A 26,439-nucleotide genomic window follows, 5' to 3' on the forward strand; every position below is an offset into this window, starting at 1 on the left:
AAGCTAATTTCAAGATCACTTTTATCTCAAAAGTCCTAAATATCACATTTTATTTCAAGAAATCTTGACAAGCCAATTTTCACTAGTTCCATTGGCAGATATTTTTTTGCTTATTTCAATCATTTTTTCCAGAGCACACACCGGGAGGATGTCAGCGATCGCTCGCTGCAGAGGGGGGGGGGACGCAGGTCTACGCCGGGCTGCCAATCTCCACGACATACTACTTAACGAACCTCCGACACGCTGCCAAACTCCCTCACACACACACACACACACACACACACACACACACACACACACACACACACACACACACACACACACACACACACACACACACACACACACAGGCAGCAAATCCCGTTACATGCCATGGCTAAACACAGACTGTCAGCGGTGACTTGGGGAACCCTCAGGCTGGGACGAGAAAGATACCAACACTGCAACCTGGAAAAGACGCTCTCTTAACACGTTTTTATAAGGTTTATTTAAATAAGAATCTTTATCTGACGACACGCGGCTGTATTTTGGGTTAAATGCATGTCAGGGTATTTTACCACGACCCCTCGCTGTTGACAGGCGAGCGTGTGTTGATTCATTAGTGCTTCACTGGCATGAGAAATTAAGTGTGACCAGCGTGTCTCAAGCCTGCTCGCTGACTGTGTTAAATCTGTCGTATTCACACGAACACGCTCACAATCACACGTTCGAATTACAGGAAGAAAAAAAAGCAAATTAAAAATAATTATCTGCAAAATATCTTTATGGTTTGGTGGCGTGCGAGCGGGCGTTTCGCCCCGTTAATGAAAATAATTAGCGTTTGTCCGTTAGCATGTTTACGGGAGAAGATGCTCGCCTCGGGCCTGATGTGAAAACCGTTTCCGCGGCGATCTGCAAACACAAACATCCAAAGATAAAAAAAAAAAAATCTTTAAGTCTGCATCACGTCTGGGTTTGTTGCCGATTGGTTGACCTCGAGCCAATCAGGGCCCAGCTGCACGCACTGGAAAAAATGCCCCTCCAAACATAAGTAAAAAAACAACAAATAAAAGACGTTTTTGCTTGAAATAAGCAAAAAAATCTGCCAATGGAACTAGTGAAAATCGGCTTGTCAAGATTTCTTGAAATAAGATGTGATATTTAGGACTTTTGAGATAAAAGTGATCTTGAAATTAGCTTAAAAACCTCTTCAAATGTAAAAAAAAGCTTGTTTCATATGATATGTGACTCAAAACAATTTGTTTTCAAGACTTTTTCACTTTAAAAGATATTCCAGATGTATTGTCTTCAAACAAGTCCCTATATCTGGCTGAAATGGTACTTGTTAGGCAGTTGTGTCTTATATTAAGTGTAATGAGATATTTTGACTAAAAATGAGACAAATACACTTGGTAAGACTTTGATTTTTTCCAGTGCGGTGAGGACTTCAGCCTTTCACCCGTCAGAAACGGCATTACTCTCACAGCATTTTAAAAAGGTGGATAATCCGTCACCTCTCGGGCTTTAAAACGATGTTGTTTTCACTCTGCGTGCATGTGCGTGTGCACGTGTGTGTTCTCCAGCTGCATTGAGCAGGTAAAGCGCCCGAGCCAAAGCCGAGCAGGCAGGCGAGGCGGCGGGAATGAAGAGGTCAGTGTGTAACTGAGCGCTTCTCCGCCACCGTGCTAATTCGCCATGACAAGATAAAGCTGTAATCTGCCCCCCCGCCCGCCGCCTCCTCCCGCTCCGCGCTCGCTGTCCCCTGCTGCCTCACTTCCAAGTCAACCAGCCATTCACTTCCCAACAACTGCCCTCAGAGATGGAGACCCCCTGCTCTGACACCCCCCCCCCCCCCGTCTGCTTCAGTCAGAGATGAAGGGATTGCACTGGAAAAAATGCTCCTCCAAAAATAAGTAAAAAAAACAACAAATAAAAGACGTTTTTGCTTGAAATAAGCAAAAAAATCTGCCAATGGAACTAGTTTCATATGATATGTGACTCAAAACAATTTGTTTTCAAGACTTTTTCATTTAACAAGATATTCCAGATGTATTGTCTTCAAACAAGTCCCTATATCTGGAAAAAATCAAAGTCTTACCAAATGTATTTCTCTCATTTCTAGTCAAAATATCTTATTACACTTAATATATAAGACACAACTGCCTAACAAGTACAATATCAAAAATGCCCCTCTAAAAATAAGTAAAAAAAACAACAAATAAAAGACGTTTTTGCTTGAAATAAGCAAAAACAATCTGCCAATGGAACTAGTGAAAATCGGCTTGTCAAGATTTCTTGAAATAAAATGTGATATTTAGGACTTTTGAGATAAAGGTGATCTTGAAATTAGCTTAAAAACCTCTTCAAATGAAAAAAAAAGCTTGTTTCATATGATATATGACTCAAAACAATTTGTTTTCAAATTTTTTTCATTTAACAAGATATTCCAGATGTATTGTCTTCAAACAAGTCCCTATATCTGGCTGAAATGGTGCTTGTTAGGCAGTTGTGTCATATTAAGTGTAATGAGATATTTTGACGAGAAATGAGAGAAATATACTTGGTAAGACTTTGATTTTTTCCAGTGTGGACCTTAAACCCCCCCCGTCCCCGTCCCCCTCTGGATGTTTCTGAAGAACAAAACTGTGTTTTCTTTTAATCTGAATGAAGCAGGAACAATCTAATCACGGTCCTGAGTGGCAGCAGATAACCTGGAGTGTGTCAGCGACTGTTTGTTTTCCTCAGCTGTTCCAGGACTTTGGTTTACAGTCGGCACCTGCCACACATACAGTTCATCCAGGGAGGGGCCGGCGGCCTAATCAGCCGCCTAATTACAGAATTAGCTCTCCATTATTGCTCCTGAGCACCGTTTCATTGTTTTACAGCGCGTGAGCGTTTTACTGTCAGTATGGGGGAAAGGTCGGCGTCGTTATCTGAACACTGCTGTGACCAAAGTGTGTCTGAAGGTGAGAGCGGTTTCTGCTACGGGCGATGTGGGCGACCGCCCAGGGCGCACGAGTTTCCAGTCCAAATAAACTGTATTTCATTCCTAAAATGAACACAGACCCATTTACCTTCGTGTAACTAACTGGGTTATGTGACAAATGTAGAAAAATAACATAAATCTGTGCAGCCGTCTACGTGAATGTGTTTACGTCCCGTGACTCCGGTTGATTGACGGGTGAACGGACGGCGTTAATGGGAAAAGCAAAGGTAATAATGTGGAGTCATCATGGATCATCATCATGGTGAAAGACCAAAGAAGCCATCAGGTGCCCAGTTTAGAAAGAGAAGAAGAGAAGAAGAGGAGAAACGGGCAGAAGATAAAGGGATGCAGATTTCTATCAGTGACCTGAGTGACGTAGGCTAAAGGCTATCTGTTAGCCTCTTGCTAACATGTTGCTATTAGCCACGACTGTGTTTGATTTTTAGTTTTGCTGAACTAGAATTAGAATTCAGGCATCGTGTCATGCAGCTAATTTCACCCAAAGGCAACCTGGAAGTCCCGACTGTGGATTATTTTTATTGTTATGAGCTATATGCTAAATTAAATAACTTAAATAACTTCTAATATACACTGACATGGCATTTTGTTAGCTACACGTGGTATCTTTTTGTACCTTTTTGTATTCAAGATTGTATATTATAAAATAATACAAATAATATAACATGTTGTTGTGTTGGTGGCTCGTCCAGGGCGTAAATCAGCAGCAGAAACACAGCGAGGCTCCTCTCTGCTCTGTAAAGCTGCCACTGGTACAGAGCTGTGCAGCCCGCCAGCCTTCACGTGAATCCCACAAACACGGCGCCATGCATCCAGCACACACACTCTGCAGCCACGGACCCGACTACAACACACAAACGGAGCCCAGCTCCTCTCCTTCCTCCTCAGGATTCTGTCTCCACATGCCAATCAAAGCGGGCGACACGTGCTTGGTGTCACCGCCGAGCTTGGTGAACTCATCTCGTTCCATTTATCCGCCCGGGAATTAACAGAAAATTCCACGGTTAACTGTTTTCAACAAGTTTCACCTCCACCGTGACACTAAGCTGCAGTTTTAAAAGATGCCGCGTACACAAGGTCAAGGAGGGTCGGTTCCAGCCGAATGCCTCCGCAAATTAAAACATTAAAACATTCTTCCTGCCAGATTTGTCATTTACTTTCCGAGCTCACCGAGGAGAAAGCCATTAAAAAACGGAGAGCTACCTTCATGCTGCCGACTGTTGATGTGTAAAGCCGGAGGTCAGGATTACTGTGAGCATAATCTGATCTGGGTGCACGCCGCGTGGCCTTACACGCCGCTGTTGAGCACACACGGCCTTATGGGACGTAATGCCAGCTAATGAAGAGCTCTGCAGGTCGCCAAGATGGCGTTCGTCTTCAGGCCTTCAAACATTATCTTTAAAACCACTTCAGTTCAAAATGTGTAAAAGTGCGAAACGCTCGAGGTTTCTCCGCCCGTTCCACGGCGCAGTCCTGAGTAGGGATGGGAATGGAAAACCGGTTCTTGTTGAGAACCGGTTCCCGGTGTTTCAATTCCTTGGAATCGTTTTGGCGATTTTGCAAACGATTCCCTTATCGATTCCAGTGGGCGCGAATGACGTCACCACACAGGGTTGCGTGGCGAGTCCAGCGCAGCCAGCAGCCAACAGTAAACATGGCGCCCAAGCGGTACAAACGCTCGAAAGTTTGGTTCCACATCCCTAAAAAAGACGACAACAGGGCAACTTGCAAAGTGAATATTTCACCAAAGGGAGGAAATACTACCAACATGCAATAACTATGAATGAATGTCACGTTTTCGATCCGCTCCGGACTAACGTTGGTGAATCTGAACTCAGCAACGTTAGCAACGTTAGCAACGTTAGCAACGTTAGCATGTCCTCGGCTAACACTGCAGCTAACTAACTAACAAACACTGCCTATCATGTTAGCACCATTTGCCTGATTGTAAAAGCTGCTGTTAGTAACGGTTAAGGTTAAATGAATGCCTTCTCAGGCATTACATTTAGATGAAATCATGAGAGACAGAGCCTGACTGGCTCAGAGCCAGAGGCTGGTGGTACTACCCCCAGTTCACCTCTACCTCCAGCTTCTCCTTTCACCAGAGCAGGAAGAGTTAAATTACCCAGGCCAGGATAGACCAATGTGGACCTCACCGTTGTTGGGTTTGTGAGGTCATGACTCGTGTTACTTCTAAACTAAACAAAGTTGATGCTAATCGACCGGTTTGTTGTACTTTTTCTCCAAATGAGAATCGATAAGGGAACCGACAAAGAACCGAATCGTTACGCAGAATCGGAAATGGAATCGTAAAAATCTTATCAATTCCCTTCCGTAGTCATGAGTCAGCTGCCGCGGCCGCCGCGGCCCTCGCCCACGGGAGGAGGCGGCGGCGAGGTCGCGCGTGAACGCCGGCGGCCGTCCTTACCGTGCTGGACGGGCTGTCCAGGTGTCGGTTGGGGGGCGAGCGCGGGGACACCTTGCCGCAGTAGGAGCCCAGAGGGAGGTGGATGACACCGCCCAGTCCCTCGATCTCCTCATCCTCCACTCGCTGTCTGCTGGTTGCCATGGTTACCTCTCCATCTGTCCCCCCATATGGAGAGGCTGGTCGCTTGGAAGACATCCTGGAAAAAGAGTAGGAGATAGAGAGACAAGAGAGGGGAGGAAAAAAACAGGAGGAAGAGAGTGAGCAACGTTCAGAGATGATATAAGAGGCTGACAACTGGAGGAGCGGTAAGATGGCGGCGGCGGCGAGGGGCCGGCGTTCCTGCTGGCGAAGCCCGTAAAACTCCTGGACGCGGTTTTTAAACATTTAAAACCTTCAGCCGTCAGTTTCCAGCAGACATTCACCAACTGTCTGCACTGGAAAAAATGCCCCTCCAAAAATAAGTAAAACAACAACAAATAAAAGACGTTTTTGCTTGAAATAAGCAACAAAAATCTGCCAATGGAACGAGTGAAAACCGGCTTGTCAAGATTTCTTGAAATAAGATGTGATATTTGGGACTTTTGAGATAAAAGTGATCTTGAAATTAGCTTAAAATCCTCTTCAAATGAAAAAAAAAAAGCTTGTTTCATATGATATGTGACTCAAAACAATTTGTTTTCAAGACTTTTTCACTTAACAAGATATTCCAGATGTATTGTCTTCAAACAAGACCCTATATCTGGCTGAAATGGTGCTTGTTAGGCAGTTGTGTCTGATATTAAGTGTAATGAGATACTCAATGAGACAAATATACTTGGTAAGATTTAGATTTTTTCCAGTGTGTTGGTAAGTTTCTTTATGTCGCACCTCGTCCCCACAGTCAGGTCAGAGGTCGCCCATCCGGGCGCCAACCCTCAAACACACTCAGGTCCCACCGCCTGTTCACCGTGCAACATTCGTGCAACATTCGTGTTCACCGTGCAACATCCGTGTTGCCTAAAGACGGGGCCAACGCTGCAAATGGAGGCCGTTTGCACCGGCTTTGTGCAGGAAATGACCCCATCTTGACAATAGGCTTTCAGGCAGAAACAGATTGACGGGAAAAGGAGAAAGAATAAGAGTGAGGGCAGTGTGTGCAGCCACAGTAAAATGTACTTATGAAAACCTCCGGACAATAGAGGAGCCGGAGGAAAATAGCTCGCAGCGTGACAGCCCGCTGTTTGCATTTGTTGCCGCGGCTTTGTTCCCTTGAAAGGCGGGAAAGGATATAAAGCCACATCTATTAGGTGAACTCCGTCTCTCACAAGGTAAATTTGCCTCCCTCTACTTTAGCTCAATACGGATGCAGCGGCCACGCAGCAATAATAGAATTTAATGTGGTTCTCAGCGCCGCCTGAGTGCTTTCAGATGCACTTGTCAGCCTTGAAGCCATTGCGACTATGACCCTGCGTAATAAGCCGCTAACGCTCAGCCGCTCAGAGGCAGCGAAACGGGGACGGAGGGTTGTGTGGAAAGTTGTGCGAGCAACAGGCGTGCGCCTCTCAAACTCCTAATTCTTTATTTCCCTTTGATTTAACAAGCTGTTCTTCACACATCTGTGCACCGGCCCGCACTGCGCCTGCTTCTAATTGGCTCCGGCTTCCTCCCCGGCCTCCCTCGCTCAGAACCTTCCCCTCTCTGCCTGCTCGTCTCCGGTAAACTGATTACACTCTTGACTCTATTGGATTTCCTGAGGACCGTACATCTGGCATTGTTCCGAGGAGCAGCCCCGCCACTAATTCATTGCTTATTTACCTTCTGACGGCGGAAAGCCAAACGGCGCCGAGGAGAGGCCGAGGCACGCTCTGTGGAACCGCATCACGCCAAGGGAAGGTTATAGTTCAAATCCAATAAGCAGCATCACCACGGCCGTGATGTAATTCAATTACCGCTAATTGTTTCTGGAAGATTTTACCTGCAATATTCACAGATAGTCTAAGAATTTAAGCCAATTTACAAAATTGCATTATTACAAAGAGTCGTTTAAGCTCCGAAATGTCGAGTTTTCAGTAACACGGAGGACCAGAGGTCAGTCAAAATGCTCAAATCTTTATTTTATGAAGATGAATAATAGATTTTAAGTGCCATGAACCATTGGATTCCATGTTTGTTTTTCTTGCTGAAGGTGGAATAACTAAAAAAAAACTAAAAAGAACAGCACACACACCAAGAGACAGCTGACTCCTGTATCTGCCTCTCATGGACGCTCTGACTCCTGTATCTGCCTCTCATGGACGCTCTGACTCCTGTATCTGCCTCTGATGGACGCTCTGACTCCTGTATCTGCCTCTCATGGACGCTCTGACTCCTGTATCTGCCTCTCATGGACGCTCTGACTCCTGTATCTGCCTCTGATGGACGCTCTGACTCCTGTATCTGCCTCTCATGGACCCTCTGACTCCTGTATCTGCCTCTGATGGACGCTCTGACTCCTGTATCTGCCTCTCATGGACGCTCTGACTCCTGTATCTGCCTCTCATGGACGCTCTGACTCCTGTATCTGCCTCTCATGGACGCTCTGACTCCTGTATCTGCCTCTCATGGACCCTCTGACTCCTGTATCTGCCTCTCATGGACGCTCTGACTCCTGTATCTGCCTCTCATGGACGCTCTGACTCCTGTATCTGCCTCTCATGGACGCTCTGACTCCTGTATCTGCCTCTCATGGACGCTCTGACTCCTGTATCTGCCTCTCATGGACGCTCTGACTCCTGTATCTGCCTCTCATGGACGCTCTGACTCCTGTATCTGCCTCTCATGGACGCTCTGACTCCTGTATCTGCCTCTCATGGACGCTCTGACTCCTGTATCTGCCTCTCATGGACGCTCTGACTCCTGTATCTGCCTCTCATGGACCCTCTGACTCCTGTATCTGCCTCTCATGGACGCTCTGACTCCTGTATCTGCCTCTCATGGACCCTCTGACTCCTGTATCTGCCTCTCATGGACGCTCTGACTCCTGTATCTGCCTCTCATGGACGCTCTGACTCCTGTATCTGCCTCTCATGGACGCTCTGACTCCTGTATCTGCCTCTCATGGACCCTCTGACTCCTGTATCTGCCTCTCATGGACGCTCTGACTCCTGTATCTGCCTCTCATGGACCCTCTGACTCCTGTATCTGCCTCTGATGGACGCTCTTACTCCTGTATCTGCCTCTCATGGACGCTCTGACTCCTGTATCTGCCTCTCATGGACGCTCTGACTCCTGTATCTGCCTCTCATGGACCCTCTGACTCCTGTATCTGCCTCTTATGGACGCTCTGACTCCTGTATCTGCCTCTCATGGACGCTCTGACTCCTGTATCTGCCTCTCATGGACCCTCTGACTCCTGTATCTGCCTCTCATGGACCCTCTGACTCCTGTATCTGCCTCTCATGGACGCTCTGACTCCTGTATCTGCCTCTCATGGACGCTCTGACTCCTGTATCTGCCTCTCATGGACGCTCTGACTCCTGTATCTGCCTCTGATGGACGCTCTGACTCCTGTATCTGCCTCTGATGGACGCTCTGACTCCTGTATCTGCCTCTGATGGACGCTCTGACTCCTGTACCTGCCTCTCATGGACGCTCTGATTCCTGTATCTGCCTCTCATGGACCCTCTGACTCCTGTATCTGCCTCTCATGGACCCTCTGACTCCTGTATCTGCCTCTCATGGACGCTCTGACTCCTGTATCTGCCTCTCATGGACGCTCTGACTCCTGTATCTGCCTCTCATGGACGCTCTGACTCCTGTATCTGCCTCTCATGGACGCTCTGACTCCTGTATCTGCCTCTCATGGACCCTCTGACTCCTGTATCTGCCTCTCATGGACGCTCTGACTCCTGTATCTGCCTCTCATGGACCCTCTGACTCCTGTATCTGCCTCTCATGGACGCTCTGACTCCTGTATCTGCCTCTCATGGACGCTCTGACTCCTGTATCTGCCTCTCATGGACGCTCTGACTCCTGTATCTGCCTCTCATGGACGCTCTGACTCCTGTATCTGCCTCTCATGGACCCTCTGACTCCTGTATCTGCCTCTGATGGACGCTCTTACTCCTGTATCTGCCTCTCATGGACGCTCTGACTCCTGTATCTGCCTCTCATGGACCCTCTTACTCCTGTATCTGCCTCTCATGGACGCTCTTACTCCTGTATCTGCCTCTCATGGACCCTCTGACTCCTGTATCTGCCTCTCATGGACGCTCTGACTCCTGTACCTGCCTCTCATGGACCCTCTGACTCCTGTATCTGCCTCTCATGGACCCTCTGACTCCTGTATCTGCCTCTCATGGACCCTCTGACTCCTGTATCTGCCTCTTATGGACGCTCTGACTCCTGTATCTGCCTCTCATGGACGCTCTGACTCCTGTATCTGCCTCTCATGGACCCTCTGACTCCTGTATCTGCCTCTCATGGACCCTCTGACTCCTGTATCTGCCTCTCATGGACGCTCTGACTCCTGTATCTGCCTCTCATGGACGCTCTGACTCCTGTATCTGCCTCTCATGGACGCTCTGACTCCTGTATCTGCCTCTGATGGACGCTCTGACTCCTGTATCTGCCTCTGATGGACGCTCTGACTCCTGTATCTGCCTCTGATGGACGCTCTGACTCCTGTACCTGCCTCTCATGGACGCTCTGACGCCTGTATTTGCCTCTCATGGACGCTCTGACTCCTGTATCTGCCTCTGATGGACGCTCTGACTCCTGTATCTGCCTCTGATGGACGCTCTGACTCCTGTATCTGCCTCTGATGGACGCTCTGACTCCTGTACCTGCCTCTCATGGACCCTCTGACGCCTGTATCTGCCTCTCATGGACGCTCTGACTCCTGTATCTGCCTCTCATGGACGCTCTTACTCCTGTATCTGCCTCTCATGGACGCTCTGACTCCTGTATCTGCCTCTCATGGACCCTCTGACTCCTGTATTTGCCTCTCATGGACCCTCTGACTCCTGTATCTGCCTCTGATGGACGCTCTGACTCCTGTATCTGCCTCTCATGGACGCTCTTACTCCTGTATCTGCCTCTCATGGACGCTCTTACTCCTGTATCTGCCTCTCATGGACGCTCTGACTCCTGTATCTGCCTCTCATGGACCCTCTGACTCCTGTATCTGCCTCTGATGGACGCTCTTACTCCTGTATCTGCCTCTCATGGACGCTCTGACTCCTGTATCTGCCTCTCATGGACCCTCTTACTCCTGTATCTGCCTCTCATGGACGCTCTTACTCCTGTATCTGCCTCTCATGGACCCTCTGACTCCTGTATCTGCCTCTCATGGACCCTCTGACTCCTGTATCTGCCTCTCATGGACCCTCTGACTCCTGTATTTGCCTCTCATGGACGCTCTGACTCCTGTATCTGCCTCTGATGGACGCTCTGACTCCTGTATCTGCCTCTGATGGACGCTCTGACTCCTGTATCTGCCTCTGATGGACGCTCTGACTCCTGTACCTGCCTCTCATTGACGCTCTGACTCCTGTATCTGCCTCTGATGGACGCTCTTACTCCTGTATCTGCCTCTCATGGACCCTCTGACTCCTGTACCTGCCTCTCATGGACGCTCTGACTCCTGTATCTGCCTCTCATGGACCCTCTGACTCCTGTATCTGCCTCTCATGGACGCTCTGACTCCTGTATCTGCCTCTCATGGACGCTCTGACTCCTGTATCTGCCTCTCATGGACGCTCTGACTCCTGTATCTGCCTCTCATGGACCCTCTGACTCCTGTATCTGCCTCTGATGGACGCTCTGACTCCTGTATCTGCCTCTCATGGACGCTCTGACTCCTGTAGCTGCCTCTGATGGACGCTCTGACTCCTGTATCTGCCTCTGATGGACGCTCTGACTCCTGTACCTGCCTCTCATGGACGTTCTGACGCCTGTATTTGCCTCTCATGGACGCTCTGACTCCTGTACCTGCCTCTCATGGACGTTCTGACGCCTGGACGCTCTGACTCCTGTATCTGCCTCTCATGGACGCTCTGACTCCTGTATATGCCTCTCATGGACCCTCTGACTCCTGTATATGCCTCTCATGGACGCTCTTACTCCTGTATCTGCCTCTCATGGACCCTCTGACTCCTGTATCTGCCTCTCATGGACGCTCTGACTCCTGTACCTGCCTCTCATGGACGTTCTGACGCCTGGACGCTCTGACTCCTGTATCTGCCTCTCATGGACGCTCTGACTCCTGTATCTGCCTCTCATGGACCCTCTGACTCCTGTATCTGCCTCTCATGGACGTTCTGACGCCTGGACGCTCTGACTCCTGTATCTGCCTCTCATGGACGCTCTCATGGACGCTCTGACTCCTGTATCTGCCTCTCATGGACGCTCTGACTCCTGTATCTGCCTCTCATGGACGCTCTGACTCCTGTATCTGCCTCTCATGGACGCTCTTACTCCTGTATCTGCCTCTCATGGACGTTCTGACGCCTGTATTTGCCTCTCATGGACGCTCTGACTCCTGTACCTGCCTCTCATGGACGTTCTGACGCCTGGACGCTCTGACTCCTGTATCTGCCTCTCATGGACGCTCTTACTCCTGTATCTGCCTCTCATGGACCCTCTGACTCCTGTATCTGCCTCTCATGGACGCTCTTACTCCTGTATCTGCCTCTCATGGACCCTCTGACTCCTGTATCTGCCTCTCATGGACGCTCTTACTCCTGTATCTGCCTCTCATGGACGCTCTGACTCCTGTATCTGCCTCTCATGGACGCTCTTACTCCTGTATCTGCCTCTCATGGACGCTCTGACTCCTGTATCTGCCTCTCATGGACGCTCTTACTCCTGTATCTGCCTCTCATGGACGCTCTGACTCCTGTATCTGCCTCTCATGGACGCTCTTACTCCTGTATCTGCCTCTCATGGACGCTCTGACTCCTGTATCTGCCTCTGATGGACGCTCTTACTCCTGTATCTGCCTCTCATGGACGCTCTGACTCCTGTATCTGCCTCTCATGGACCCTCTGACTCCTGTATCTGCCTCTCATGGACGCTCTTACTCCTGTATCTGCCTCTCATGGACCCTCTGACTCCTGTATCTGCCTCTCATGGACCCTCTGACTCCTGTATCTGCCTCTCATGGACGCTCTGACTCCTGTATCTGCCTCTCATGGACGCTCTGACTCCTGTATCTGCCTCTGATGGACGCTCTGACTCCTGTATCTGCCTCTCATGGACGCTCTGACTCCTGTATCTGCCTCTCATGGACGCTCTGACTCCTGTATCTGCCTCTCATGGACGCTCTTACTCCTGTATCTGCCTCTCATGGACCCTCTGACTCCTGTATCTGCCTCTCATGGACGCTCTTACTCCTGTATCTGCCTCTCATGGACGCTTTGACTCCTGTATCTGCCTCTCATGGACCCTCTGACTCCTGTATCTGCCTCTCATGGACCCTCTGACTCCTGTATCTGCCTCTCATGGACCCTCTGACTCCTGTATCTGCCTCTCATGGACGCTCTGACTCCTGTATCTGCCTCTCATGGACGCTCTGACTCCTGTATCTGCCTCTCATGGACGCTCTGACTCCTGTATCTGCCTCTGATGGACGCTCTGACTCCTGTACCTGCCTCTCATGGACGTTCTGACTCCTGTATCTGCCTCTCATGGACGCTCTGACTCCTGTATCTGCCTCTCATGGACGCTCTGACTCCTGTATCTGCCTCTGATGGACGCTCTGACTCCTGTACCTGCCTCTCATGGACGTTCTGACTCCTGTATTTGCCTCTCATGGACGCTCTGACTCCTGTATCTGCCTCTGATGGACGCTCTTACTCCTGTATCTGCCTCTCATGGACGCTCTTACTCCTGTATCTGCCTCTCATGGACGCTCTGACTCCTGTATCTGCCTCTCATGGACCCTCTGACTCCTGTATTTGCCTCTCATGGACCCTCTGACTCCTGTATCTGCCTCTGATGGACGCTCTGACTCCTGTATCTGCCTCTCATGGACGCTCTTACTCCTGTATCTGCCTCTCATGGACGCTCTTACTCCTGTATCTGCCTCTCATGGACGCTCTGACTCCTGTATCTGCCTCTGATGGACGCTCTGACTCCTGTATCTGCCTCTCATGGACGCTCTTACTCCTGTATCTGCCTCTCATGGACCCTCTGACTCCTGTATCTGCCTCTGATGGACGCTCTTACTCCTGTATCTGCCTCTCATGGACGCTCTGACTCCTGTATCTGCCTCTCATGGACCCTCTTACTCCTGTATCTGCCTCTCAGGGACGCTCTGACTCCTGTATCTGCCTCTCAGGGATGCTCTGACTCCTGTATCTGCCTCTCATGGACCCTCTGACTCCTGTATCTGCCTCTGATGGACGCTCTGACTCCTGTATCTGCCTCTCATGGACGCTCTGACTCCTGTATCTGCCTCTGATGGACGCTCTGACTCCTGTATCTGCCTCTGATGGACGCTCTGACTCCTGTATCTGCCTCTGATGGACGCTCTGACTCCTGTATCTGCCTCTCATGGACCCTCTGACTCCTGTATCTGCCTCTCATGGACGCTCAGACGCCTGTACCTGCCTCTCATGGACGCTCTGACTCCTGTATCTGCCTCTCATGGACCCTCTGACTCCTGTATCTGCCTCTCATGGACGCTCAGACGCCTGTATCTGCCTCTCATGGACGCTCTGACTCCTGTATCTGCCTCTCATGGACGCTCTGACTCCTGTATCTGCCTCTCATGGACGCTCTGACTCCTGTATCTGCCTCTCATGGACGCTCTGACTCCTGTATCTGCCTCTGATGGACGCTCAGACGCCTGTATCTGCCTCTCATGGACGCTCTGACTCCTGTATCTGCCTCTCATGGACCCTCTGACTCCTGTATCTGCCTCTCATGGACGCTCTGACTCCTGTATCTGCCTCTCATGGACCCTCTGACTCCTGTATCTGCCTCTCATGGACCCTCTGACTCCTGTATCTGCCTCTCATGGACGCTCTGACTCCTGTATCTGCCTCTCATGGACCCTCTGACTCCTGTATCTGCCTCTCATGGACGCTCTTACTCCTGTATCTGCCTCTCATGAACGCTCTGACTCCTGTACCTGCCTCTCATGGACCCTCTGACTCCTGTATTTGCCTCTCATGGACGCTCTGACTCCTGTATCTGCCTCTCATGGACGCTCTGCCTCCTGTATCTGCCTCTCATGGACCCTCTGACTCCTGTATTTGCCTCTCATGGACGCTCTGACTCCTGTATCTGCCTCTCATGGACGCTCTGACTCCTGTATCTGCCTCTCATGGACGCTCTTACTCCTGTATCTGCCTCTCATGAACGCTCTGACTCCTGTACCTGCCTCTCATGGACCCTCTGACTCCTGTATTTGCCTCTCATGGACGCTCTGACTCCTGTATCTGCCTCTCATGGACGCTCTGCCTCCTGTATCTGCCTCTCATGGACCCTCTGACTCCTGTATTTGCCTCTCATGGACGCTCTGACTCCTGTATCTGCCTCTCATGGACGCTCTGACTCCTGTATCTGCCTCTCATGGACGCTCCCTCCTGCTCAGCAAATACTGAAATAATTTAGATCTCATTTTGTAATCATTTTCACGATAAAAGACTCGAGATAAATCTGCTGTCAGGATGAAACTGAAAGCTTGACTGGTGATAAGGTTTATGACAGAGTGATTCTGGGTTTCTGTCGCCTCTCACACCCGACGGCGGCCCAGCTGAACAAACTGCTCGCACACAGAACAGAGGCCTGAACACTGCAGCTCTGTCCTCATGGCTACCTGTTTACTTTACCTCCTTTCACCCACTCACACTGAGGCCTTTTGTTTCTCACACACACACACCCCGTCTGGCCAAACTCTGACACACACTGGGGGCAGTTTCGGAGCTTTTCTCGCCTCAATCTTCTACAAACACGTCTTTAATTTTTGTTTTTATAATTCCGCCGGCCATCGTTTTGACCGCGACATGCAAAGGGAGCGTTTCACTCCCTGCGACTTACACCACTTTCCGTCGGCCCACCTCCCCCGGCGCCGCCGCCTCAGAGGTGGGTGTCTATGAATGGCGAGGCCTTTCACAGCTCCTCTCCAGCTATAAAATCCCCCTCTCTCCTCGTTCGCCTTTGAAGTGGAATTACTGCACAATTGGGCACGGCGGGTGTGCAGGTTACGCCGGCTACTTCATTTAAAGTTTGGCAGGGCTGCCGTGCCGGGGGGGTTGGGGGGGTTGGGATCCAGAGAGAGGAAGCGGTCTGAAAGCACGAGTCGACGCGGGATTTAAAAGAAGACGTTCGGGTTATAATTAGTGGAGATTGTGATGATTCTTGCCCTTTATTAAAAACACATACCGACGCATTTAATTTAAAAATCAAACGTAAAAATAAACAAAAATCTGCGTCTCTTTCGCTTCCCCAAAAAACTCTCCCACCACACACGGCGAGAGCGCTAAGCTGAGATTAGAGCGCCACTTCCCCCTTGGCTTTTTGATGATTAGTGGCTCCTCGACTAAGTCCCTCTCATATCACATATGTCCACCGCCGCTAAGTCACTAATCGGACAGCGACGGACGTCCATTAACGGGCCGCGTAATCGCCATCAGCGGTGGTTAACCGTCTCCTGGCCACCGCTTACTGTAATCAACGCGCCCATTTCGTGCTGGCAAAGCAGCAGCAGCTGCGAGCTTACGCGCACGCACGCACGAGCGCGACTAAGTGCAGGCGGCGGGCTTATGGGCGCGCAGGCCTGAGTGCTTTCACATGCAGGAGATGTCTGGGAAAAAAACACACACTTTTCAGATGAATTAAGGAAAAACGGGGACCAAGATTCGTCTGAGCTGCAGAGATGAGGACAAAGCAGCCATCGCAGAGATGTCTGATATCCCATGCACATACGTGCACGCACACACACACACACACACACACACACACACTCGCACTTGTTGCTGAGTAAGGACCGAGTAAAACCCACTCACAAAGTGAGGAGCAGTGTTTCTAGTTCACTCAGAAACAAACAAAGTGTCATTCCAGACACTCGGTGGCACAGTGATCCAACGCACTGCTTCAGATTTTGAGAAGCACAAAAAGATTCAGAAAAATGATTTTAATCCGTGTTAAACTTTAGGGGTGAAACATTTCCACTCAGGACATTCTGAGGTCCTACTGAGAAAATTAGAGGATAGCATCTATATAACCTGGACCGGCCAAAATGTCCTCACTGTGTGAAAATGACCTCGCTCTGTTGGTTAAAAACTTGACTTTGGTCCTCACTCAACAGTAATTGCAAGAACACACACACACATGCACACACTCGTGCACACTCTGTGTGTCTGGCTGCTAACATAACCACGCCGCTAACTGCACTTGTTAACTCCTCAGATCGAGCTTTCAGGGAGCGTGGGAGCCTCCTCTGGAGAACTCCAGTGTGTTTCTGCAGAGTCTGTGCACGTGCACGTGCGCGGCCTCTCCTCAAGTTGAAGCCCATTGTTTTGACCTGCATGCAAACACACAACGCGCAGCCAGTTCGAATCCATCGTCTCCGGTGGAAACGAGCGAGGAGGCTTATTCCTTTTCCCGCCTGCCACTCAGGTGAGGCCTTTGAAACCGTTCTCTGAGCGAATGGAAGGGGCATATCAAAAATGGTTGAGCGGAATGCTCCTTTCAGATAAGGCGCCCGGGGCGCTTTGCCTCCAGAGGTGCCGACCGCAACATTTACCTGCGTGTGACACCTCGGGCGGGAGTTTAAACAAATGCTCTGCTCGTTTTAAAAAGGAGAAAATCTCCTTCTTCTTCACCTCTCTGTCACACGCCGTCCAATTTATTCCAACTTATTCTCACGTCCATCTTCCTGCCTTTACTCTTCGTTCTCTCCTTAGACTCTTAAGGATACTGCCTGATATCTATTTATAGATTGTTCTTTTGAACAGTGAGAAGAGTGGGGCAGCAGCAGAGATCAGCGGATAAAGATTAGCGCAGGAGGTCACTGATATTTCCTCTTTCTGAGGCTTCAGACTCTCCCGACAAAAACGGGAAAAATTCCGCAGCAACAGTTTGCACAAAGCGTTATTTTCCTAAATAGAAGTTTTGCCTCATCGCTCTCTCTGCTGACGTGCACAGCTCATGCTCGTATGTGCTCATAAACACAGACACACCCTCACACACACACACACACACACACACACTCAGAGACACAAACACAAAGCGTCCTCTGTGAGGTGCCCTAAATCGCCGGCCGGCGGCCCAAACCGTGTTTCCTGTCCAGCTTAACCACAAAAGGCAATAACACACAACGCCATGTCACTGCTGTTAATCACACACACATGCACACATGCACGCTAACACACATGCACGCTAACACACACACACGCTGGAGGAAAAACAAAGTCATGTGTTTTGTCTGAAGTGAAAGAGAGTAAAGAGCTAACTGGTGTCTCTGCTGCGTTCGTCCACCCGGAGCCTGAGTCACTAAAGCTCCTCAGGCTTTCCCCGTCATGTTTTCACCCCCCTAATACCCCCAATACCCCCCACCCCCACCCACAGGACCGCACTCCAACACGAGAGAGACGCTGGAGAAAAAGTAAACGTTCGCTCCGCTGGAAGCGAAGTCGGCTCGTGGGAAAATCTTGAGTGTTGAAGAGAAGAAGAGGGGCAGAACTGTGGAGCTGGGGCAGAAGTGGGAGAAGAAGAGGGGCAGAACTGTGGAGCTGGGGCAGAAGTGGGAGAAGAAGAGGGGCAGAACTGTGGAGCTGGGGCAGAAGTGGGAGGTAAAGAGGGGCAGAGGGGCAGAAGGAGAGAGGAAGAATGCATCCGGTGGTCCCCTGGTGTTTGGGGGGTTAAAGCAGGTTTATTGAGCGTTTCTCATTGTTGAGCCGCTGTTTGTGCTGCGTTTGTTAAAGAATCCATAAAGAGTCGCAGCGTTTGTCTCACTGTCAGCGGCCCCCCAGCCGGCCTGGCTGCCCCCCCCCACATGTGAGGTCATCATTCTCTCACGTAAACGACAACAAACACATGTGTCCCGTCCCAGCTGGCCTCTTTCTGTCCTCCCACCTCGGCCCAAACGCCCCCCCCCCCCCCTCCCTACCTGGGAGGACAGAGGTTTCATTGTAGTGCCCGGGGGTCCGGGGTCGGGGGTCGGTGGGGGGGGGCTCCTGACACCGTCTCCTGTCTTCAGGACGGCGAACAGGGTCGTGTGTGTGTGTTTTTTTTTAATAAAGCGCCCGGACTAACGGACGGATAAAGAAATGGAAGAAGAAGAAGAAGAAGAAGGAAGCTTTGGGAGCAACGCTGGGAATGAACATACAGTACGTGCGTGCGCACGTGTGCGTGCACGCCGCTGGTGTTTTCCTGTGAAATGCCTCGGGCTGACCTTTGACCCCCCCGCCCTGTGACCCTCTGTCATATGACCCGAGCGGTTAGCCTGCAGGGACGCCTCCACACACACACTTTCTGTTTCCCCGTCACTTCTGACACTTCTTTCATCCCGCCCCCCCCCCCCCCCCCCCCCCCCCCCCCCGTCCATAAACAACCAAAACAACAACAAGAACAAATGTGGCCTAATGCCCCCCCCCACCCCCCCTTGTTCCACTGAGAGTCAGCTGATCACGCTGGGGTGGGAGGTCGCGGCGGGAGGAAGTGGGGAGGAGGGGACACCAGCTTTCTGCTCTGGTATTTTTCTGTCCGTCGCTCTTTCTTCTTCTTTCTTTCTTTCTTTCTTTCTTTCTTTCTTTCTTTCTTTCTTTCTTTCTTTCTTTCTTTCTTTCTTTCTTTCTTTCTTTCTTTCTTTCTTTCGCCCCCCCCCCCCTCGCTCCGTGGATGGAGACACGGTTATCAAGGCTCTCCGGGGACAGACAATGTGGCCCAGACAATGGCCTCCAGTCCAAGGTGGCGGTGGCGGGTGAGAGGAGACGGCGGGGGGGGGAGAAAGAGAAGGAGAGGGAGGCCGGGACGGGGCAACGAGGGAAGAGAAGGGCATTAGTTTGCAGAGCACGGACGCTCGACTCAATTACTCCTCCGGACGCGCACACACACGGATTCTCTTTGCTCAGACACACACAAACCGCTTTAATCTCACCCCTTTAAACCCGGCGGCCCCCCGCTCGCTTCCAACGGAGACGAGTTAGCAAGAATTCAGCCTTTAAACGGGGGGCCGAGTTAGCAAGAATTCAGCCTTTAAACGGGGGCCGAGTTAGCAAGAATTCAGCCTTTAAACGGGGGCCGAGTTAGCAAGAATTCAGCCTTTAAACGGGGGCCGAGTTAGCAAGAATTCAGCCTTTAAACGGGGGGCCGCTCCGCTACCGCTTTACCGTTTTAACACAGAAAGTTACAAACACATTCACCCTGAAATATTCCTCATTATCAGCAGCGACGTGCTGCACACGGAGGAATGAAACAGATTTATAACTATTATAATTTATCTCTACGTGTGAACAAGGCATCAGATTTTATGAGCTGTTCACTGGGGGGGGGGGTATTCCCCTCGGGCGCAGGGTGAGCAGGTGAGCTCGCACCTCTCAGGATTAATAATTCCAAGACTTTTTCAGTGAAATCCTGAGCGTCCTCAGAGTGTTGACACGTGCACTGTTGACCGTCCCCCCCCTCTGACACACTCGCCCTGTAAACCGAGGGGACAAATGGAGGGGTGTGAAAACCCGGCGCTGCCTTAACACCACATCGACAGAGACCTCTTCCTCAGCCGACCCCCCTCCTCCTAATCTCTGTAAACCTGCTCCTTCTTCTTCTTCTTCTTCTTCTTCTTCTTCTTCTTCTTCTTCTTCTTCTGCTTCTTCTGCTTCTTCTTCTGTCCACTGGCGAGGAATGTGTCATCATCATGTCACATCGTTTCTTTCCCTTCATCTCCCCTAAAAGCAGCAGCTGCTACGGCAGCTTCTTCCTTCTCACTGTTTTTCCTCGGCAGATTCGTGCAAACGGACGAGGCCGCTCGACCTGATATTTATATTTTCAGCTTCAAAAAGAGCGCCGCGATAAATTCAAAACTAATAAAAAAGAAAGACCAGAAAAATAACGCAAAAGACGGAAAATTAAAGCAAAGTAAAAAGCATCGGAAAGGCACAGAAATGCGAGCAGAATTCAATAAATAAACGATGAAGAAAAACACATTATTTCTCACCTACTTCTGTCAGAATAACCTCCACAAAAAAAAAGACTCTTCTGGGTCTGGGGCTGGGGCTTTGTTCAGTAAAAGTGACTCCTGGTGAATTTTAGAAGAAGAAACAGAAGAAAAGAGGAAGATGTGCGTAAAAAAGTGAGAGAAGAAGGAAGTGTGGCGAGCAGGAGAAGCATGGCGAGCGGACACTCCGAGCGACGCAGGAACTGTCAGCATCACTGCCAACACACACACTCTCACACACACACACACCGGTCCACGCAGAGACCCCCTCTCGTGCACATACGAACATCCACGAGCGCTCGCACACACGGCGGCCGGAGCCTCGCTGATGGAGTGCATTACTGGAAAGCAGGAGTTTTAAGCGCTCTCCTCCTAAGTCATTGTAATCCCCGCATTTATCTCCATACATTCTGCTTTTCTGTGTAATCCTTTCCATTTTTAATTCCTCCTAGCTGTTGTTACCCCCCCCCCCACACCCAACAACTCTCCTCAACCACTTTGCTGGATTCAAACGTTTATTAAAAACACATTTTTTTTCTAAATGTGTTCTTAATTCAAAAGGGGGGCCCCCCTGAACTGAAATCCCCCCAAATCCACCCCGCCGACCCCGGTTTATCTCCCAACAAAAGATTAGTTTCGTCGGGCAAAAAAAACAAACAAGAGAGCGAGTATTTTAACGGTGTAAAAAAGTCAAGCAGGCGAGGGGAGACGGGAGCGGGCTGGAATTAAAACGTGGAGTATTATAAGATAATCTGCCTCCCGCAGCATTAGCATCAAACAGCTATTATTCCACAGGCCAAAGCCACTTGTGTTGACAGTGAAGGTTGGAGGGTTCACACCTCTAAATGAAGCCGGCCTGCATCAACAGCACCGGAGCACAGTGAGATTAACGTTTAGCATAAGGCGAGGGGGGCAAAAACAACAACAGCAACGGCGTGCGGATTGAGAATGGGATTACCCCACACGGTTTGATGTGCCGGGGGTGGATTAGGCAGGAAAAAATAAACAAAAATAGGTTTATGAGGAGAGGCGTAAAAGGACAGCGGGGTGCGGACGCCCGAGAAAATGTTAGAAAATGTTGGAAAATGTTGGAAAATGTTGGAAAATGTTAGAAAATGTTAGAAAATGTTGGAAAATGTTAGAAAATGTTGGAAAATGCGGATTTTTACTGTTTTTTTTCTGTGTTCTTCACATGGCAGGAGGAGACGCTTCAGAAGCAGAAGTAAATAAAGTTGTGGTGAGGCGCAGAGATGAGGCGCTCACACTCCTCACGAAGCAGCGCACACACACACACACACACACACACACACACACACACACACACAGCATCGCTGCAGTTTATCTGTGGAAGTGCTGATCTGATCTGAACTTTTAGTCGGAGGAAGAGGAGGAGGAAGACGCTCTCTTTCTGTCACTCTCTCTCGCCGTATGGCGCCCGGTTTGCTCTGTCTTTGCGTTCGGTATCTCAGGTCAATCATCAACTCGCCGTGCCATCTTTGACTCCGACACACACACACACACACACACACACACACACACACACACACACACACACACACACACACACACACACACTCTCTCTCTCTCTCTCAGCCTCGCAGTTTTACTTGAACAAACACTTCCCAGAAACCAAGTCTTCTCTCTACACTTGTGATACTTTCCTGCTTTTTTTTCCTCCTGTTGTCTGTTTCTGTCATCTGCGTGTGAACGTGCACGTGAGCGTGCGTGCATGCGTGAGGGGAAAGCGTCACGTACCTGTTACACTCCTGAGGTAGCTCAGGCTCAGTGAGCATGCTGGAGTAAGGGTCCGTCTCTCTCGACAAGAACAACATAAAACAGTCCCACAGAGCTGGGCCGAGGCGGGTTAGTCTCCCAAAGCGAGCCGGGACAGAAGTGATCCTTCAACCTCTCGCACGCCGCTGCTGCTGCTCTATCTGAGAGTGTGTGCGCTCTGTCTGATCACACACTTCCAGCCTGGAAACCCTCCCTCTCTGCTTTCTCTCTGCCTCCGTCCCTCCTCTTTCCCTCCCTCGCTGTAAGCCGGGAGGCCGAGGCTCTTAAAGGGCCAGCAGCCGTGTGTGTGTGTGTGTGTGTGTGTGTGTGTGTGAAGAGGGGCGGGGCTTCCTGACCACACGGCTCAAAAGCCCATCGGGGTAACTGCACGGCGATGCTGCCCCCTTCCTCGAAAACTGTCGGGATAAAACATTTAAAACAGCCGGGATAAAACAGTCGGGATAAAACAGTCGGGATAAAAGTATCGGGATAAAAGTGTCGGGATAAAAGTGTCGGGATAAAACAGTCGGGATAAAACAGTCGGGATAAAACAGTCGGGATAAAAGTGTCGGGATAAAAGTGTCGGGATAAAACAGTCGGGATAAAAGAGTCGGGATAAAACAGTCGGGATAAAACAGTCGGGATAAAAGTGTCGGGATAAAAGTGTCGGGATAAAACAGTCGGGATAAAACAGTCGGGATAAAACAGTCGGGATAAAAGTGTCGGGATAAAACAGTCGGGATAAAAGTGTCGGGATAAAAGTGTCGGGATAAAAGTGTCGGGATAAAAGTGTCGGGATAAAACAGTCGGGATAAAACAGTCGGGATAAAAGTGTCGGGATAAAAGTGTCGGGATAAAACAGTCGGGATAAAACAGTCGGGATAAAAGTGCCGGGATAAAACAGTCGGGATAAAACAGTCGGGATAAAAGAGTCGGGATAAAAGTGTCAGGATAAAAGTGTCGGGATAAAACAGTCGGGATAAAACAGTCGGGATAAAACAGTCGGGATAAAACAGTCGGGATAAAAGTGTCGGGATAAAAGTGTCGGGATAAAACAGTCGGGATAAAAGTGTCGGGATAAAACAGTCGGGATAAAAGTGTCGGGATAAAACAGTCGGGATAAAACAGTCGGGATAAAAGTGTCGGGATAAAACAGTCGGGATAAAACAGTCGGGATAAAAGAGTCGGGATAAAAGTGTCAGGATAAAAGTGTCGGGATAAAACAGTCGGGATAAAACAGTCGGGATAAAAGTGTCGGGATAAAAGTGTCGGGATAAAACAGTCGGGATAAAAGTGTCGGGATAAAAGTGTCGGGATAAAACAGTCGGGATAAAACAGTCGGGATAAAACAGTCGGGATAAAACAGTCGGGATAAAAGTGTCGGGATAAAAGTGTCGGGATAAAACAGTCGGGATAAAACAGTCGGGATAAAAGTGTCGGGATAAAACAGTCGGGATAAAAGTGTCGGGATAAAACAGTCGGGATAAAAGTGTCGGGATAAAACAGTCGGGATAAAAGTGTCGGGATAAAAGTGTCGGGATAAAACAGTCGGGATAAAACAGTCGGGATAAAACAGTCGGGATAAAAGTGTCGGGATAAAAGTGTCGGGATAAAACAGTCGGGATAAAACAGTCGGGATAAAACAGTCGGGATAAAACAGTCGGGATAAAAGTGTCGGGATAAAACAGTCAGGATAAAACAGTCGGGATAAAAGTGTCGGGATAAAACAGTCGGGATAAAAGAGTCGGGATAAAAGTGTCGGGATAAAAGTGTCGGGATAAAACAGTCGGGATAAAAGTGTCGGGATAAAACAGTCGGGATAAAAGTGTCGGGATAAAACAGTCGGGATAAAACAGTCGGGATAAAACAGTCGGGATAAAAGTGTCGGGATAAAAGAGTCGGGATAAAAGAGTCGGGATAAAAGAGTCGGGATAAAAGTGTCGGGGTAAAACAGTCGGGATAAAAGAGTCGGGATAAAACAGTCGGGATAAAAGAGTCGGGATGAAAGAGTCGGGATAAAACAGTCGGGATAAAAGTGTCGGGATAAAACAGTCGGGATAAAAGAGTCGGGATAAAAGTGTCGGGATAAAAGTGTCGGGATAAAACAGTCGGGATAAAAGTGTCGGAATAAAACAGCAGGGATAAAACAGCCGGGATAAAACAGTCGGGGTAAAAAAAACGGGATAAAACAGCCAGGATGAAACAGTCGGGATAAAACAGTCGGGATAAAACAGTCGGGATAAAAGTGTCGGGATAAAAGAGTCGGGATAAAAGAGTCGGGATAAAAGAGTCGGGATAAAAGTGTTGGGATAAAAGTGTCGGGATAAAAGTGTGGGGATAAAACAGTCGGGATAAAAGAGTCGGGATAAAAGAGTCGGGATAAAAGTGTCGGGATAAAACAGTCGGGATAAAACAGTCGGGATAAAACAGTCGGGATGAAAGTGTCAGGATAAAAGTGTCGGGATAAAACAGTCGGGATAAAACAGTCGGGATAAAACAGTCGGGATAAAACAGTCGGGATAAAAGAGTCGGGATAAAAGTGTCGGGATAAAAGTGTCGGGATAAAACAGTCGGGATAAAAGTGTCGGGATAAAACAGTCGGGATAAAACAGTCGGGATGAAAGTGTCAGGATAAAAGTGTCGGGATAAAACAGTCGGGATAAAACAGTCGGGATAAAACAGTCGGGATAAAACAGTCGGGATAAAAGAGTCGGGATAAAAGTGTCGGGATAAAAGTGTCGGGATAAAACAGTCGGGATAAAACAGTCGGGATAAAAGTGTCGGGATAAAACAGTCGGGATAAAACAGTTGGGATAAAACAGTCGGGATAAAACAGTCGGGATAAAAGAGTCGGGATAAAAGTGTCGGGATAAAAGTGTCGGGATAAAACAGTCGGGATAAAACAGTCGGGATAAAAGTGTCGGGATAAAACAGTCGGGATAAAACAGTCGGGATAAAAGAGTCGGGATAAAAGTGTCGGGATAAAAGTGTCGGGATAAAACAGTCGGGATAAAACAGTCGGGATAAAAGTGTCGGGATAAAACAGTCGGGATAAAACAGTTGGGATAAAAGAGTCGGGATAAAAGTGTCGGGATAAAAGTGTCGGGATAAAACAGTCGGGATAAAACAGTCGGGATAAAAGTGTCGGGATAAAACAGTCGGGATAAAACAGTTGGGATAAAACAGTCGGGATAAAACAGTCGGGATGAAAGTGTCGGGATAAAACAGTCGGGATAAAACAGTCGGGATAAAACAGTCGGGATAAAACAGTCGGGATAAAAGAGTCGGGATAAAAGTGTCGGGATAAAAGTGTCGGGATAAAACAGTCGGGATAAAACAGTCGGGATAAAAGTGTCGGGATAAAACAGTCGGGATAAAACAGTTGGGATAAAACAGTCGGGATAAAACAGTCGGGATAAAAGAGTCGGGATAAAAGTGTCGGGATAAAAGTGTCGGGATAAAACAGTCGGGATAAAACAGTCGGGATAAAAGTGTCGGGATAAAACAGTCGGGATAAAACAGTCGGGATAAAAGAGTCGGGATAAAAGTGTCGGGATAAAAGTGTCGGGATAAAACAGTCGGGATAAAACAGTCGGGATAAAAGTGTCGGGATAAAACAGTCGGGATAAAACAGTTGGGATAAAAGAGTCGGGATAAAAGTGTCGGGATAAAAGTGTCGGGATAAAACAGTCGGGATAAAACAGTCGGGATAAAAGTGTCGGGATAAAACAGTCGGGATAAAACAGTTGGGATAAAACAGTCGGGATAAAACAGTCGGGATGAAAGTGTCGGGATAAAACAGTCGGGATAAAAGAGTCGGGATAAAAGTGTCGGGATAAAAGTGTCGGGATAAAACAGTCGGGATAAAAGAGTCGGGATAAAACAGTCGGGATAAAACAGTCGGGATAAAAGTGTCGGGATAAAAGAGTCGGGATAAAAGCGTTGGGATAAAAAAAACGGGATAAAACAGCCAGGATGAAACAGTCGGGATAAAAGTGTCGGGATAAAAGTGTCGGGATAAAACAGTCGGGATAAAACAGTCGGGATAAAAGTGTCGGGATAAAAAAGTCGGGATAAAAGTGTCGGGATAAAACAGTCGGGATAAAACAGTCGGGATAAAAGTGTCGGGGT

At 49.1% G+C, this 26,439-nt stretch overlaps 1 protein-coding gene across 9 annotated transcripts in view; it reads right to left on the minus strand.

Moving 5' to 3' along the window:
• The window catches only part of sox5 (SRY-box transcription factor 5), a 121,757-nt gene extending 99,274 nt beyond the window's left edge, over positions 1 to 22,483 (minus strand). For 8 of the 9 annotated variants that reach the window (XM_075471281.1, XM_075471278.1, XM_075471274.1 and 5 more), the window contains exons 1-2: positions 22,291 to 22,483; positions 5,412 to 5,607 (exon numbers count right to left, since the gene is read on the minus strand). In XM_075471281.1, the coding sequence (XP_075327396.1) occupies positions 5,412 to 5,607; positions 22,291 to 22,367 (273 nt within the window). In that variant the 5' untranslated portion in view covers positions 22,368 to 22,483. Of the gene's footprint in view, positions 1 to 5,411; positions 5,608 to 20,535; positions 20,642 to 22,290 lie in introns of those variants that run through there. The other variant, XM_075471277.1, reaches the window with a different exon arrangement.
• Between the last annotated feature and the right edge of the window lie 3,956 nt (positions 22,484 to 26,439).

Source organism: Odontesthes bonariensis, chromosome 8 (genome assembly GCF_027942865.1).
Source record: "Odontesthes bonariensis isolate fOdoBon6 chromosome 8, fOdoBon6.hap1, whole genome shotgun sequence".
NCBI classification, from domain to species: Eukaryota; Metazoa; Chordata; class Actinopteri; order Atheriniformes; family Atherinopsidae; genus Odontesthes; species Odontesthes bonariensis.